General features: G+C 39.1%; 1 protein-coding gene across 1 annotated transcript; it reads right to left on the bottom strand.

Annotated features, from left to right (window-relative positions):
* Positions 1-746: 746 nt before the first annotated feature.
* TGDS (TDP-glucose 4,6-dehydratase) lies at positions 747-16,365 on the bottom strand. The gene is made up of 12 exons (XM_026493468.4): positions 16,130-16,365; positions 13,583-13,649; positions 12,517-12,585; positions 11,287-11,377; positions 9,550-9,692; positions 8,322-8,420; positions 7,413-7,472; positions 6,177-6,220; positions 5,382-5,547; positions 3,506-3,564; positions 2,767-2,864; positions 747-1,600 (listed from the first exon to the last, which is right to left on the bottom strand). Exons 1-12 carry the CDS (start codon positions 16,213-16,215, stop codon positions 1,512-1,514), a joined length of 1,071 nt encoding a protein of 356 aa, XP_026349253.1. The 5' UTR covers positions 16,216-16,365; the 3' UTR covers positions 747-1,511.
* Positions 16,366-18,539: the final 2,174 nt, after the last annotated feature.

The raw sequence follows: 18,539 nt of genomic DNA, 5'->3' as shown, positions 1-18,539 counted from the left end.
TGCATAAAGTTTTTTTTAAACTGATTTTTCATTATATGTTCCTAATGCTTGTCAAGGTCATCTCCTGAGACTAGATAAATGATAAAGGTTAAGCTATATTCACTACATCGAAGTTGGAAATAAAAGTGTACACAAAAGTATGTGCAAAAACAAATGACACAGAAAAAGTGTTTTTATTTTGTCATCCACCCTCAATGACCAAACTTCACCAAAGACCATTTGCTCTCAGTTGGTCCCATTTTCTGCCTATAACTTCCTAACCTCTCCAAGCTCTCACCTTCACGCCCTTATGCCCGTCCCCCTCTCCATTTCCTCTAGCTACCGGCCACCCCCAAGAAGCACTTTCTCTCCTACACAGCTAGGGCCAGTGGGCATCACTTCACTCGCTCTCACTCTCAGCCCTCCACTCCCTCTGCCCCCACTGACCCCGACTATGCCCACCTATGGGTCAATCTATTTTTACCTAGCTCAGAATTCTGGAACTACAATGTTCAACTTCAGTTTGTGTTTCACTCCTGTTTGGCAAATCCTCTTAACTGACTTTGGATCTGCTTATTCTTTTCTCGATCTCCACCTCCTCAAGGCCCTGACTCCACTCTTATCCCCTTCCTTTGACCACTTCCAAGTTAATGGCCTTGCTACCCACTCTGCAGAGGATACCAGCCATCACTCGTGCACTGAAGCCAGAAAGCTGGGCACAGTCTTGGACTCCTTTCCCTTTCTCAATGCAATATCCAGTCAGTTGCTTTTTCGAGTCATCTTAAAGTCTTTAATAGACAGAGGAATTAAAAATATTTAATCAAGTAGTATAAAAGTTTTTCTACAGCAAAATAAAAACATACCTTACTAAAAATAAAGCCACATTCTACATTAAATACATTAAAATATTGATAATTTTATAAATAAAATCATTTTAAACAGTAAAAACATGATAAAATTTCTCCTATGCAGTTACTTATGTATAACTTCAACAACTGATTTTGAAAATATAAAAACTACATCCTTTTAAAAGACATTTAACTTAATTTTACAAAATTATCAAAAGTTAAAAAGTGCTAAATATGCTCCCATTGTTCCCATTTTAAAACAATTATAGCACATCAGATCTTTAAAAAAAGATGAATGACAGTATACGGCTCATCCTATATTGCCTAAAAATGAAAACTTGAGACTTTCTGGGCAGGAGGAAAGGCTGGGAAGCTGAGTTCAGTGCCAGCCAAGGCTGTCATCTGTGCAGGGCTGTTCCCCATCCTGGTTCCCGGAACCATGAGAGTCCTCCTTCCTGGCCCCCTCCCATGGAGAGGTCTTTCTAGGCCTACTGGTTCCTAACTTGAATCTTAATATTTAAATCCTATGGCAATACTGAAACTATTTTAAAGGCATTCTGCATTTGAATTTTATGCAAAAAGTCATGAATCTAATTCCATATGAAGAGGACACTTCATCTGGTCACTTGATTTCATATCGCTTGTCGAGGTAGGATAATTTTCTTCCTTTTCTGAAAATTGTCCTTATTGTACAAATGGTGGTTGTACTGGAAAGGGTTCTAATGCCTTTTCTGCATTCTTCCAGTTGTGAAAATTCTCTCTGTACCAGTCAACTGATAGGAAAAAACCAAAAGACAAAAATAAAAAAATAAAACACTGAACACCAGTTAACCAACATTTACTGAGTTCCTGCTAAGTAAGAAAAATCCTACCCATCAGCTGCTCAGCTGATTTTACTTAGATTTTTAATTTAAGTAAGAATCACTCTTGCCAAAGGGATGCCTCATGAAGAAAACAATTTGATTCTGAACTAACCAATGTTATTAATCACAAGATGTTTCAATACCTGAACACTTAGATTTAAAAATCCATTATTGTTTTCTTTTTAACTTCAGAAGTCCTTCAATACTGAATTTGCCAGTCTTAAGTGTTTAAGACATTCTGATTTTAAGAAATCCAGGGAGAGAGATAAGTCATTTGCACTGGTTTTAAAGTTACAGAAAAAAATGCAATGTTTTGTTCATGTAAATGCAACAACACTGCATTACAGGCATAATGAGATGGTGTGGTCTTCCTTCCGGTCATATGTAAAATTAGTTTATGAGGCTATACTATCAGCAAAGTTTTTTTAGTTAAAAAATGAGAAATTATCTTTAAAATTTGCTTTTAAAAATTCAACACAAGGACTCTGTGTCAAGCTCTAAATGAACACTTCTTTTCTACATGTGAGTTCATCTTTTCTCATGAATACATTTTTACACTGAACTTTAACATATATATACAGATTTTGTATACACTCATTTTAATGGCTATTTCTGCACATACTAAATTTTGTTTGTTTCAATATAAAAAGACTTAAGACACTCAAAGACTGCAACTGTCAATTGCTCATCAAATCCAAGATGCCACTGACCGTTATTTAACGTATTACCAAGGGAGTAAGAAAGATGCAATAATAAGACACTTGTGACGTTAAAACTCACACCTGTAAAGGATGTGAAAAAAGTGAAAAGTCTGCATCTGAGAATCAATGAACTAGGTTTCTGACAAACGCTGATAAGACACAGGAAGCCTAAGCAGAAGTCAGTGTGTGAAAATCAAGATGCTTAGGAGATATGTTACTGTCGCTAGAAACATATGAAATGTAACAATTTAAAAAGTGAAAATGCTTCATCACGACATTCTACTGAATTTATAGTGTTCTAAAAGTAAATTATGTTCCCTTTCAATTTTTCTGAATCTCCTCCCCCGGCCCCGAAAAGATCAATGCATAACATACTTGTTTTCTTTATTCCTTCTTTCCAAGGCACTTTGGGTCTCCATCCTAAACCATGTATTTTTTCTGACTTCATTGGATATCTCATGTCATTAGTAGGTCTTGGAAAACAGAACAGATTTAAAATGACATTGTGGATATATATATACAAATTTAATACTAAGAGATCTAATGTGTGTCCATGAATCTTTACCATAATTCAAATTTTTTCTTAAAAAATTCTCCGATGACACACTTATTATAGAAAATTTGTAAAATAAAGTACACATTTAAAAACATATCATCTGTAATCCCAGATGCCTAACCCTCTCCGTGGCTCATCCTTTTCTGCTTTCGGCCACGACCTGGGTATGAATGCAGTGCCTCATACCTAACCGTGTGATGAATGAATAAATAAATTCACATAAATGTATTAGGGATCTTATGTTCCACATCCTGGGTTAGGCACTTTATATACATTATAATAAAATCTTAAAATACCTCTGTTAATGAGACATTATTATCCCTATTTCACACTCGAGAAGACCTCAGACTTGGAAAAGGTCAGTAACTTTCTTTAAGTCACACAGCTAGTAAGCAATAATGTTACACTTTATTCTTTCGACACATGATTAGGAAAAAATACTTTAGCGAAAAACTCAAGAGCAATAATAGTAGTTTCTGGTTAAGTCCACATATTTTAGAATGATAAAAGTATCTGAGCTTTCACAACCTTTCCCCAACCTTTTAACTTGTTACTCACCTATCATTAACATAATCCACCCAGTTTTCCATTTCGGACTCTGAACTGGTCTCTTTGATCTGTCAAAATGGAGAAGGCTTTTGAGTCAAAATGATAGAATAAGACCAGAAAATAACAAAGGTATTCAATAGCTGATTAAAAAGACAAGAAAAACATCTCCTTCAGGGAGCCTGGGTGAGGCACTCGATTAACTCTTGATTTCAGCTCAGGTCATGATCTTAGGGTCATGAGGTTGAGTCCCACGGAGTCTGCTTGAAGATTCTCTCCCCCCTCCCTTTACCCCTCCTCTCGTTTGTGCGCACACTCTCTTTCTTTAAAATAAAGAAATAAATCTTTAAAAAAGAAGAAAAAAAGAAAAATAACCCCTTCAAAGTGGGGGGAGACAGCTAAAATGAGAGCGTTTTATTAACACTTTCCGTACTTTATAACGCACATTCTACCCGAAGCTCACAAAGAATGCACATGGCATAAACTAAGGGAGAAAATGAGTTTTTTGACTCTTGGTTATTATTCAGTGTGATATTGTATTTATTTATTTATTTTTAAAAAGATTTTATTTATTTATTTGACAGAGATAGAAGCAGCCAGCGAGAGAGGGAACACAAGCAGGGGGAGTGGGAGAGGAAGAAGCAGGCTCATAGAGGAGGAGCCTGATGTGGGGCTCGATCCCATAACGCCGGGATCACGCCCTGAGCCGAAGGCAGACGCCCAACCGCTGTGCCACCCAGGCGCCCCTGATATTGTATTTATAATAAGAAGTATATATTTGTTCTTTATCCAAGTTCCTAAAACCCTTGGAATTTCCTAAGTGATGAGAGATAAGAGTGTTTTTTGCTACTCATAACAAGCCCCTTCTAAGGATGCCAGAGTTTACGTTAATGAGAGAATTTTGGAATGCTCCTAAGGAAGGGGGCTGGTTGCCAAGGGAACCAACCCTGTCCTTAGAGGGCTGGAGGTTGAATTCATAGCCAGTGGTCAATGATTTAACCAATCATGCCTACTTAATGAAGTCTCCATAAAAAAACAAAACAACAAGGTTTAGAGAACATCTGAGGTGCTAAAAACATGGCGGTGCTGGGAGGGTGGTGGGCCCAGAGAGTACGTGGTCAATCCACGCTCCTTTCTCATACCTTGCCCCAGGCATCTCCGCCATCTGGCTGTTCCTGAGTTCTATCCTTTGCAATGAGCCAGTCATCTAGAAAATAAACTGTTTTTCTGACTTCCGTGAGTCGCTCCGGCTAAGTACCTCTGCTATATTGCCAGTTGGTCAGAAGCACAGGGGACAACCAGGGTTGTGGCTGGCACGTAAAGCAGGGGACAGTCTTATAGGACTGAGCCCTTAGCCTTTGGGGTCTGAAGCCATCTCCAGGCAGATAATGTCAAAATTGAGTTAAATGATAGGCCACCCAACTCGCCTCTCAGAATTTCTTGGTATGGAAAACCCACATGTTTGGAGTACAGAGTATTCTGACAGCTGTGCAAAGGAAAAATATTTCCCTACACCAAGTCTCCCTTTCTACTGAATCCTGAGACTGAGAACTGATGTTCACTAATACATACATACACTCCTAACTATAATTACTTATATATCATCAATCCCTAAGACTAGCACACACAGTTTTGTATTTCTGACATTGAAGTATTTATTATAATAAATATCTACATTTAATGTGTTAGGATTTTTATTTTCCTGAAAAGCTGTTATAAATGAGTGATAAAACACCCAATGATATATCTTTGTGTACTTTTCATTTTTCTACTCATTCACTTTCCAATTGAGTAAATTGTAAATTGCTGATTTTGACTGAATGAATGATTACTGCCACTAATTTAGTGACAATTTTGAAAACATTACCCTTTTGCAATATATACATACCAGCTGTATTAGTTCTTTGGCAAGCTGGAGAACTGACATTTCAAAATTGGTTCCGATGTTATAAATTTCACCTGGTTTCCCCTTCTTGAGGACAGTGAGAAATGCTTCTACTACATCAGTAGCATAAAGGAAATTTCTTGTTTGAAGCCCTGATCCATGAATGCAGCTAAAAAGATTAAATGAAAGAGAATCATAAAGCATAAAATGTAAGCTCTCCCAAACCAGGGTAACACAATGACTGGGTACAATCCCAGAGAAGCCAATTCCCATGGAGAGCCTAGAAATCTTTTACTGAAAACACAAATTCTCATGACTTTTCTAAATTTTATCCCTAATTTTTAAATGACCACCGAACCTCCTACAGCACTCAGTAGGGAGGTAACAAGCATATAAATGACCCCTGAGAAATAAGTTATTCATCAATTTTCTACTTTAAGTGCATTTTGAAGAAATAGGTATAGCTCTGTGAGTTAAATAAGTCCTTTGGAAAAGTAAAATTATATAAAGATAGATGTTAGGCCTTAATGCTATAATTCAAAGTTCTAGGATACGTTATTTAAGAACTGAAATTATAAAAAAAATTCAAATTATCTAAGTAAAGTATAAAGATGAGTTACAGATTGTAATTATTTAAAGAACCATCACATTGATTATAGAGGGAATTCATAAATTTGTTGAAATATTCAATTCTCTGGCCTTCAACTCTTCAGACTTTATGATTTTCAAGACATGCTGTCATCAAATACTATCTGCATAAAGAAAAACATAGGGGAACAAAGGTAAATAATAACATACCATTTCCTGTTGTGTTGTAGTAAAGATATAAATTTTGGAATAACCTAAAAGAATATTTAAATATCATTTCAGACATTGGAAATTCACTCATTAATATGAATCTAACTCATCATAAGATTAAAAGATTATGATTATTAAGAAATATGTATATAAATTCTAATTCTTATCAGTTCAAGAAAAAAGCCACTGTAATTTTGGTAAGTGAAAGAACTCTAAGATAGCTTCCTACTTCACGAAAACAAGCTATCTGCTGGACGAACATAAAGACAAAATGATACAAATGGTGCAAAATTCAGGAACAGTCCTCAGGGACAGTTTGGTCTCATCATAAAGGCTCACCTTTGATTTCCTAAGGGCAGCAATCATATCCTACTTATTGCTTTGCATATAGCACCTACCCGATCAGTGCTTGTGAAATTAATGAAAAGTAAATTCCAGTGCCATTGAATTAAAAGAAAAGTTATGTTAAACAGGGTGAGATATATTATTAAACTTATAATGCACCTCTGAAAGATACTCCCCAAATTAAGCAGAGTAGCTATTAAGACCAGCAGATCATGACATGGCCCCTTTCTTCGGGCAAATAGATCAATGCAACCGGCTGGAAGGTGAAAAACCCTGTCTCCACATTTTTAGGCACAGAAGGCAACGGTTACTTAAAATTAGGCTTAATGATCAGACCCAACTGCACAGCTGGTTCAGCCTTTTAACTACATTTCTTTATTCACTTACTTGTACTACTTTCTGAAGATGTTCCAGCCAGCAACAATAAAGAGGAGCTGGGGAACAGTGAGCCAGCTGACAGGAAGACAAATTTCTGTACAAGCTTCCTGTAGGACTCTCTAACTAGCTCTCAAATTTCTAGACTGCAAACCAGGAAGGAGTCTCCAGCAACATGACAGGAGCGATGGGAATGCTCTACAGGACTTCAGAATCATGAACAGCACCAGGCATTTCCACATTATCATCTCACTGGATCCTTCAAAATCCCTGCTGAGTATTTTCATTATCCCCCAATTTAAAGATGATGCTCCAAGGGCCTAAGGTCACACCAGCTGGTGTCAGGTTGAGACTTGAACTCAGGTCTTCAGACTCTAAACCTGATGAGATTTGCATGTGGCCTATACAGTAATTATAGCAGAAATTATTCCAGACAAATAACTGAAGACAGATTATCTTAAATAATGAGAAGCTACAATCACCGAAACACACCATGGATTCACAAGTAAAATGTACCTTTTCTGGATACTGATGTGGTCCGTAAACATTACTGCTTCGCGTGATGACAGCTGGAAACTTAAAAGAGTAGTCAGTGTTAACATAATAAGAGGTCCAATTGTAATGATTTTTTAAAGATAAGCAGTCCTAAAAGATGGGCACTTGAAGTTCAATACCTCCACACGCCTTAAGCACAGAAGTGAAGGGATTTTTTTTCTAATGTAAGGTTCCTGAAAATATGGAGGAGGATAGGATTCAAGGAAAGGCAGAGGCTCATATAAAGAAGAGGCATATTTTCTTTCCTAGGACAAGAGCAGGATGAATACAGATGGGGGAAGGTTAGTTAGGTTTGACAGCGGAAAATTAAGGGAATTTCTACCTGATGATTTCAGAGACTGTGTCTCAGACCTTAGGCTTGGTTAGATGTGAAACTTCACGTTGTCTTTCTCTGATGCACCAACCCTTACAAATAAAAAGAGCTACCACGAAAGGGAAAAGGCTCGATGCTATGAAACACAAAAGGCAAGAAAATGTCAACTCCCACTCATGAGGAGCCAAGAGGGGAATCATGTAGAGAGGACCATGTGGCAGGCCACGGAATCTGCCCCCCTCTGTCTTCTTCCACCCGGAGGATTCTGAGAATCAGGATATTCCAACAGGGCTTTTCCCTACAGCTAAAATACTCCATGTACCACTGAAGTTGGAAAACATATATACAAATTATTCCTTTAAGTGGTGAACTGAACAAGAAGTAGGTCCTGCTTTGTCCACACAATATAGGAAATAAGTATTTTAAACTCCTTAATATATAAACTCCTCAATCTAGGTCTTTGAGTCTAAAAATGGAATGCAGCTAATGCAAACTTGGAGTTTTATCACCTAAGTCAAAAGAAAAATAATTCAAGAGTTTCTGAAATTGGTTCTTACTTTATATCGTTCCCAGTATGACTGTACAAAACACTCAGCAGCTGCTTTAGATGATGCATAAGGATTTGTAGGTTGTTTGGGTGAAGATTCGTCAAATTCCTTATTTTAAAAAGATGCATTAAAAAATACGTATTATGCATAATATCTAAGTAGAAAAATCAGAAAACATATTAAAAACTTGAAATGTTAATTACTACACGTTAAAACACATTCATTGAACTCCAACTATGTCCCTGGCATTTTTCTAAGCATTTTTTATATAGTAGCATTCACAATAACCCTATAAGGCAGGCAGAGAGAACAGCAAGTACAAAGGTCCTGGGACAGAATTGTGTCCAAAGGAACTGCAGGGAGGTTGGTGTGAGAGAAGAGAAATGGGAGATGAGGCCGGAGAGCCAGAGGGAGGCCAGAACATGTAGGACCCTGAAGGCCAGTGTAACAATATGAACAGGTTTTGAGCAGAGTAATGCCATAATCTGACTTATACTTTAAAAATCATTCTAGCTACTGTGTCAGATCTGATGTAGGGTGACAAAGGTACAGGAAGAAAGAAGTTCACCTCATACACATTGCAATGAGAACTGAGAATAACTGCGTCTCACAGGTGGGACTGGATATTAAGGAGATGTGGTCAGGGTCTGCTTTTTTTCATTATAAGCTTTTTCAAACTGCTTGATTTTTTTTTTCACCACGTATATGTTTTGGTAAAAATATAAAACAGAATGTGGTCACTCGTTGGAAACAGTGACGATGAAAAATACAGATGAGAATGGAGACATCTTTTGCATAAAAAGTACACTAGGTACGAATGATTAAAAAAGAATAGCTTCCAGCTTCTACAATAACTTCACATTCACTCCTTGACATTCCAGTGTTTCCGAGTGGGAGAGAAAGGTGAGCAGGCCGTAGACTGCAGCCTATTTACCTATACCCGGCCCACGGGAGTGACATTTGTCACGTATGTACTGGGACAGAAAGGCGGGAGGTGCTGCTCTCTTGCAAAATATTGTCAGTCAAATTACATATAAATCTGTACTGAGACTAGGTGGTTGTTGCCATTTGGGGTGGCATTCTTTGATTTGAACAGAAGACACAAAGGAAAAACATTTTGGAGAGTCCCACAGTGTGTATAACGAGGGGGTGAAAAAAGCCCACAAGAGGTTTTAGTAAGACAGATTTGCATTGTGGTCCATGGTCAGCAGGTGAAACCTACCATTTCGAAGCTTACCTTATCTAGACTGCCTCCGTACACTTCATCTGTGCTCACGTAAATGAACTTCTCCACTCCGGCCTCATGAGCAGCACTTACCAAAACATGAGTGCCATAGACATTAACATACGTAAACTCAAAGGCACGGACAAATGAAAGATCTAAAGAAAAGAGAAAAAGCTAGAACAATTTCACCCAAGGGACACAAATACCCACCAGCAGACTCAGGTTTAAGGAAAGCTCTACTCACTTTTCTTCATTCACCACAACTTCAACAGTTTAAAAAAATAACAAAACACATTCCTATTTATTTTTTTTTTTATTTTTTTAAAGATTTTATTTATTTATTTGACAGAGACAGAGATAGCCAAAGAGAGAGGGAACACAAGCAGGGGGAGTGGGAGAGGAAGAAGCAGGCTCACAGCAGAGGAGCCTGATGTGGGGCTCGATCCCATAACGCCGGGATCACGCCCTGAGCCGAAGGCAGACGCTTAACCGCTGTGCCACCCAGGCGCCCCAACACATTCCTATTTATGATTGCTTTAAGCCTAAATTATAAAGTACATGTAAATTCTTAACCTAGAAAACTATCAGCGCTAAATTTGCAGGAAACACTTTTTTTATTCTAAAAAGAAAAAAAATGATACATCTAAATTTAAAATGTTCTTAAATTTAAAACTTGAAACTTCTAGATTCTACTAATAAATGGCGAGGCTTTTCAGATCAATCTGTTATTGCTGAAAACACAATAAATGCTGGATAAATTATTTTTAAAATAAATTTACTTTGAAGAATAGGTCCTCTACAATCTGGGAATGAGGAGAACTTTACTAAAAATAGCTCACAACCCAGAAGCAAAATGAAAAAAAAACTGATCAGTTTGACTATGTAAAAGCTCTTGCATAGAAAAAACAAACAACCAGAAAATCTATAAACAAAGTAAGAAGATAAATGACAAACTGGGATGAATATCTGAACTTATCAGAAACAAAGGGCTAATATGTTCAATCTATAAAGAAGTTATAAAAAATAAAAAGGAACAACCCTTTTGGATAGGAGACATAAACTAATAGTTTAGACAAGAAACACAAAGGTCCTTAAGCTTAAGAAGCTCAGCCTCAGTTACAATAAGGAAAAGGAATGAGGAATATCTCTATATTCTGTTATGGAATAATCTCCTAAATATACCGTGCAGAAGACCAAGGGAAATTATAATTGTAAAATCAGGTAAGAAGGCAGTAATAGTAGTAACTACTAATGAGGATTCAGCAATATTCTATCTTTTGTTTAGGTGATGGCTATATGGGTATTCACATCATCATTATTCATTTAGCTTTACTTCTGAATGTACGTATGGTATATTGCACAATATAAAATGGCAGACAAGGAGAAGATATCTCAGACTGCACAAAAGAGTATGGATAATAATATAATGTTCAACTGCGTATCCACCACCCAGCTTTAAAAAAAAAAAATTAAAAATACAATTGAAGGCCCATTTCCCCAGAAGTAATCACTATACTGAATTTAGTTGAACTCAAAGTTTTAAGATAGCATTCAAGGTTATATTTCAACCTATATTAATAAAAGTGACTGGAAAAGCACCCAGTATTCCTGGTAGGGCATGGCATGTGCTCTTTCAAAGACATATTAAGTCCCTACTTGTTTGACTTCAATACTGGACTTTGATTTAGGCTAATTAGTCACTGGGAAAAAAATGTGCCCATCGTAACTGTAACATAAAACAATGCTTACCTACATGTGTTTGTGCAGCAAAATGTAGTACTATATCTATTTTTTCTGTTTCAAAAAGCAGTTTCACAAAGTGAGAGTTACATATGTCACCCTATATGAAAAAGCAAACAGGAAAAAGCGAAGTTTCATTCAGCACTCCCATGGGTATAACCATTTTACTACATGAACCAAAAAAATGATAAGAAAAAAATTAATCCCCCCACTACCACCCTGCTTTAATAGAAAATATCTTGAAAATCCAACCAAGGAGTGAAGTAAGTATAGCAATGATGTATTTCTCCAGCATCCTAGGATATAAGATATTCAATTCAAAATACTTTTTTGCAAATATGTGTCTAAAGCAGTATTTTATCAAACACCAACTATGACTAAGAACCATGCTAGCTTTTCCCCATAACATTCTTGCCAACCTTGTTAACAGGAAACTTTTTAAACATATTTTTAAAGTTTGAGGTAACCATTATTGCAATACATTTAAAGTAAGTGTAACAATTACAATGACATTTTAAAAATGTGTTTCACCACAACTAAGTGAACTTATGAGTACTTTTGATGTTATATGCACATTTAATTCTTCTAAAAATATGTATTCTCAACAATTCTTTGCTGACTGAAAGAAACACTTTCATATAGGAGAGTAGAATTACAAAATGTTTGCTCAGTATATTCTTTATAATCTGTGGTGAAAAAGAGAGTTTATAAGTAATTAAAAAAAAAACATAAATCATGAGTTAAATAGTTTCATTTGACATTAAAATTTCCCTTTGCAAGGACCTGGCTCTCTGGTTTATAGTTTGGACTCTTGGTACTAAGAGTACCTAGTAAGAATCAGCCTTCCAGAGCCAATCAATCGACCTTCACAGAAGATTATCCCATGGGCTGTATGGTGGGCTTTTTGGCTGTTGCCTGCCCCTTTATACCAGTCTCTTTAAATCCCAGCAAGGCCTCATTAATAAGGCCAGTGAGGACCGAAAAATCATAAATCATGTAAGTTCAACCACCTACCCATAGATCTGCCAAGGCACCAAAAGTCGCACGCAGCTTTAGAGTGGTATTAATCTAAAAGCAGTATTTTCTATAGCACATGGTACTTCTGGAAATTAAAAGGTCTTTAATAAGCGTGCTTTCCAAGACCACATTACACAAGCATGCGAAGTAGAAAGATAGAATGTCTGAATGGATAAAGAGGCACAGCATAATAATTACATAAGTATAAGAAAATTTTCATACCTGTATAAATTTGTAGTTTTGTTTGTTAGAAATGGTTTCAAGATTCTTCAAGCTTGCACAGTAATCCAGCTTAAAGTAAGTGAGGGGGAGGGAGAGAAACAACACAAAAAGTGATAATAGTTTCTCCTGTAAAATATCAACTTATTGTAAAGACTGCAGGTGTTCTGATCATAATACGAAAACGTCTTCTTAAAGTGTTTGCTCTTTGCTTTTAGAAGAAGTCTCTGATATCTTAAAAAGTAAAAAACAAACCCATGTAATTTTGTTATCTTTTCAAAATACAAAAAAATTACTTTTTAGAAACCCCACCTTTAAAAATTTTTCCTGCCCAGATTTGCCCCCAGCCACCAAAAGAGCTTACCATTTCTTACTGCAAAAGAATTAGTACTTGAAAACAATCACACCTGTGTTATGCATATTATAACTCACTACACTGTTTCCTGAATTGTTTGTAAATCCCTGTACAAAGGGGGAAAATTACTGTCCCTAATAGTAAGGCAGGCAAAAATTGATAAGACCTACAGATTATTCTGTCCATAGACTTTTACTATTATGTTTTATGAGATTAAGCTAACCAATTGCATCTTGTGTTTAAAGTCAAAAATCCAGTGATTACCAATCATGGCTTTCAGACTCTCCAGGGAGACCTCAATTATTACAGAAAAATCCTCAAAACTAAATGAGTTTAATTTAAGAAATAAATATGTAATTTTCCAGGAGGTGGCAGTTATAAAATCAAATAATCAAATAATCAAATCAAATAATCAGACTATCCCAACTCCAAAAAAGGTTAATAATGACAAGATTACACTAAATATTGAACTTAGGGTTGAAGATTTTCTTTTGGTAAAAATACTGCACTTAAAATCTTTACTTTATGGGCTATCATAATGAAAAACTTTAAAAAGACTAAGATTAATTACAGCATGATCACATGACAATGTAGTCCCCTAAGTTGCTAAAATGACTAAATAAAAAACTAAAATATCAACGTGATAAGATTCTAACGCTTTAAAAAAATGTACGTTAAGTGTCAGTGCACGAAGCTCATTTTTATAAAACTCACCTTGTCTAGATTTATGATCATATAGTTTGGATAATCTTCTACTAAAGAGACAATCACATGTGATGCGCTTTAAGAAAAAAGTATATTTTGTTAGTAAAAAATTAAACATTTTCCCTAATTTCTTTTTTTATTATTATTATGATATGTTAGTGACCATACAGTACATCATTAGATTTCCCTAAATTCTTAACATTTCCTAAATGTTACCTTAACCCATCGAGTATTAGGAAACTATTCAAAGATACCTTTAAGTTTCTGCAAACTAACAAAAATAACCTAACTACAAAGATACCTTTAAGTTTCTGCAAACTAACAAAAATAACCTAACTACCCCCCCCCACTTTTCACTAACTTTCTCAACAGTATCAATAATTGGTATTGATATATCGATATCCCTTTGCACTGTGGAGAAAAGATAATTTACTGGTCCTGGGTATAAGGAAAAAAATAGTTTAACCAAATGATTTTGTCCATGTGCTTTGAGTGCGGGAGTGAAGCAGGATGATCAATACGATGGATGATGGTCAGTACAAATAGACTGAAACTATAACGTACCTTTTAAGAGACTGTAGGTAGAACCATGCAAAACTTAAGTTAGTATGAGCATAGGAGTTGTCTATGTTCACAGTAACCTTACTGCAATTGCTATCTCTTGGTACAAGAATTTGGTGGTGTAAACTAGAATCCTCAGGGAGGTTCTAGATTAAACCTAGGTTTCCAAGGCTTATAATGGCTGAGGCCATCCTGAGTTAGAAAGCCATAGTGGCTCCTGGGTTTCCGAGGACCCTTAAGTGGAACCAGAGACATCTCTCAGTGCGATGATCCACTAGATTTTCTCATAGATGCCAAAACATTGGGCTCCCAGGACCAAGGGCAGCCCTTGATGAAATTATGAACTCAGAGTTTGTACTTGATGGCCCTTTCACAGCATTTTCTAGAACTTGCCCTTCTGGGACCAGCACTCTCACACAAGTACCACCCTTTTATGCTCATGCCCCTCTTCTTTTTTTTTTTTTTAAGTTTTTTTTTTTTTTAAGATTTTATTTATTTATTTGACAGAGATAGAGACAGCCAGCGAGAGAGGGAACACAAGCAGGGGGAGCGGGAGAGGAAGAAGCAGGCTCATAGCGGAGGAGCCTGATGTGGGGTCCGATTCCATAACGCCGGGATCACGCCCTGAGCTGAAGGCAGGCGCTTAACCACAGTGCCACCCAGGCGCCCCTCATGCCCCTCCTCTTATTAAGTAAATCCCGCCTGCCTGGTACCCTCCTCCAAGTTACTGTCAGATCTGAAGAGGTGATTTAATGTGCTAATGGGGGAGGTGATACCCATGTTCCTCTTCCACTAGACACTGGGAGCTTCCTGTTGGTACCTGTGCATTCAGCCATTCAATAACTACTGAAGACCTCTGTAAAATAAGCCAGGCATTCTTACAGATGCTGAGTGAACAACAGTCTCTGCCCTCATCCAGTTTACATTCTAGAGCGGGGATGCAGGCAGTAAGCAAGTAAACTCTAATACACAATATAACTTCGGGTAATGATTAGTGTGTTAGTTGGGAAAGGGGCTATCTTAGATAGGATGGCCAGGGAGTGCCTGTCCCAGGAGGTGATAGATAGCTAAGTAACCATCTGAATTGAGTGATGCAAGTGCAAAGGCCTCAAGACAGGAAGAATGGGCCTCATGTGTTCCAGGAACTCCAAAAAGGTTAAGTGTGGCAGGTACAGAAAAGCAAAGAGGCAGAATGGCAGATCAGGTTGGAAAAGTAGGGCCTGGACCCCTGAGTCTTCTAGATATGCTAAAGAGTTTGGATTTTATTCTAAGTGTGACAGGAACCACTGGGGTAAAACTTTATGCACTTATTTACTTAAACACTGACTTCTGTGTGAAGAACAGACTTTTAGGGAACAAGAGGGGAAGCAGTATGACCAATCAGGAAGCTACAGTAGTAATCTAGGCAGAAGACAGTAACGTGGACTAGGATAGGAGGGGGGAGGGGCGAGAAGTGTTCGCTTCGGAAGCCCTGGAAGAGGACTCACTGATTGCGTGTGGGTGTGAAAGGGAAAGAGGCATTACACATCTCGTCCAGGTCAAAGCCTCAAAAGAGTGTTTTTTTTTTAAAGGCCGTTAAATAAATGAATGCTTTACTGTAATTCAAAAATCGTTTCTTGGCGCTTATATGTACAAGGCCTGTGTACGGAGGGGGAGGGCTGGAGGCTGGGGCAGTTGGTGAGAAGCCTACTGCAATGTGGGGGCACTCAGAAGAGTGTCGGGTGCATCCCGGCCAGGTAAGAGGGCAGATAGCACCACAGTACTTTGGCTTTGGTTGGGAGGCATCTTAAATAAAATCGCAGTTTCAAAGGAACCAAGTCTTCGCAGGCGGGGAGAGGGGGAAGAAAGTAGGTAGGCTGATCCTGTTCGTGCGTTAAGACCCTCCCCATATCAGACCCCCCAAGCTGGTTCCAAGATGCCAAGAGCAAGCAGAGGCGCAGGAAAAGGTTGGGGTTTTGGGGGAGCCACTACTCGGCCAGCGGCGCCGTTACCTACATGAAACCAGCACCCCCGGTCACCAGAAGCCGCTTCGCAAAGCTGCTGGGAGGACCCAAGGGCTCCGTCCGGCCTGCAGCCGACATCTCCCAGCTCAGCAGTGTCTGGCAGCGTAAAGCGCCAGATCTATACACCGCAGGTAAGTTCCACCGCGACTTTTCGCGACGCGTCTCGCGGCCCCGACACGTCAGTGGGGCAGGCTGCTGCAGCTTCCGGAGCCCGGCCGCCTTATCCCCGCCCACTTGCAGTCTGGGCGGGGCCCTTGGGTGGGCGGGCAGTGCTGCGCTACTGCGCAGGCGCAGCTCCTCTCTTTCCCAAACCTGACCGGTTAGGCGTAAGTGGGCTATCTGAGAAGTAGGGTCTGGAATGTTTTGTGTCAAGTGACACCACTATAGATCAGGTTTTACTTGGATACACAGAAAGTCGGAATTATGAGTGATTACTTTTTTCATTCTTGTACTGCTAAAGAATCTCCCGAGATTACTCACCAGTTGAGCTGAGAACTCCGGGAGTTCTCTGCTTGCAAAGTGTGGAAATGGGAGGTTGCAATCGGAAAATGCCTTTTGCTTTGTTAGTATTATTACCGACAACGCAGGTTGCTGGCAATGGTGGTAAAGATATTTCCTAGATCCCACCCTTACTATTCTTGCTCACGCTGCCCCAGCCTGCCTGCCCTCCTTGCTTCTCCCTGAATTTGCCAGGCGTGCTACTTCCCTAAGGCCTGGATGCCCCTTCCCCAGATGTCTGCCTGGTTTTTACCCTTACTTTGTCAGTTCTCAGATTGAAGGTCACCCTTGACCACCCCAATTAAAATAGCAAGCTCTACCCCAGCCCTGCTGAACCACTTATCCTTCTTTCTTTTTTCTCTAAAATAGTCATCAACATTTATGTTGAACTACTCATTGGTATGGGCCAGGGAGGGCAGGGGCTTTGTTCTGTTTCCTGCTATAATCCCAAGGTCGTGGGACCAGACCTGGCACAGAATAAAGGATCAGTTAATGTTGAATGGATAAATATCTTGGGTTTTTTTTTCTTTTTTCATATAATGTGTTGGCAAAGTATAAAAAGAAAGAGAATACCCAGTATATGTGGAAATGTCATTTGTTACAACCTTTTTTGGGGCAAAACGGTAACATACAGGGGCGCCTGGGTGGCACAGCGGGCGTTATGGGATCGAGCCCCACATCAGGCTCCTCCGCTATGAGCCTGCTTCTTCCTCTCCCACTCTCCCTGCTTGTGTTCCCTCTCTCGCTGGCTGTCTCTATCTCTGTCATATAAATAAATAAAATCTTTAAAAAAAATGGTAACATACAGGAAAAGTTCAAATGCACATACCCTACGATTCCCAAATCCCATGATATATAATATAGATAATTGCAGAAAAACACAAATATGTTCACTGATATATTGCTTATACGTAATAATGAAAAGCTGCATACAATCTAATAATATTATCTCACTTTTTAAATACAATGGATCTGCAAGAGCTACAGGCTCAGAGAGGAGAACTTGGAGTGTTCAGCGAACTGACAGTGGTTCGGTAAGGATGGAGCCAAAAAGTCGAGATGGAAATGTGAGAAACTCAAAAGCTATATTCTAAAGAGTTTGGCTTCTGTGCTACAGGCGATCCAAAGCCTTTGAAGGAAGTGATGCAGTCAGATTTCGTTTCCCAAAGCTTTCTGTGGCTTTAGGATAGAGATGGGCTGTGCGTGGCCAACTGGAGAAAATTAAGACTGGTGGCAAGTTACTTCCACAGGCCAAGCAAGATAATACCATGATGGCCCTGGATATGAAGAGAGGCAGCTGCTTCCTACCATCGCCGCCCAGAAGAGGCGCTAATAGACCTGTTTTATTGAGATGATTGGATGCACGGGTGTAAGCTACATACTTCCCAGCTGTCTGACGATATAATTCAAGAAGACAGGGAACCTAAGAGGTTAAAATCGGTTAGACGCGCCAAGAGCATTCATGTGTTAAACTTGGACATGTAGTTACGTGTCTTTGAGACGGTAAAGCGGAAACGTCCAGTAGGTTGCATAGGCACCTCTGGCTTTGAGGGAGTCTTCCTTTCCTCACCAGAACCGGCGCCGTCGTGCGCTGCTTCTCAGTTCTTCCAGAATCCCACATCCCACCACTCCCTCCGCGCCCCGCCCCTGGAAAGCCCTCGGGAGCTGTGCGGGCGACCCCACGCATGCGCAGTGGCACACACACGGAGACGACGTAGGGCAATGCTTTTTCCGTAACCTGAAGCGACACCCTTCTGCGTCTCCATAAAAAAGGCGGGAACTAGCCAGCAGGCTGGGGAGTGATGGGACGCGCGCCTCCGCACGTCCCGCCCATTTCAGCCTTTGATTGGTGGGTGTACTTGGCTCGTGGCGGAGGGGCCTGCCACAGAGGTTGTCAGTCTCCC

Source organism: Ursus arctos, unplaced genomic scaffold, assembly GCF_023065955.2.
Source record: "Ursus arctos isolate Adak ecotype North America unplaced genomic scaffold, UrsArc2.0 scaffold_10, whole genome shotgun sequence".
In the NCBI taxonomy this organism is placed as follows: Eukaryota; Metazoa; Chordata; class Mammalia; order Carnivora; family Ursidae; genus Ursus; species Ursus arctos.
Note: the sequence above shows the minus strand (reverse complement) of the source record. Positions and strands in the feature narration are given on the sequence as shown.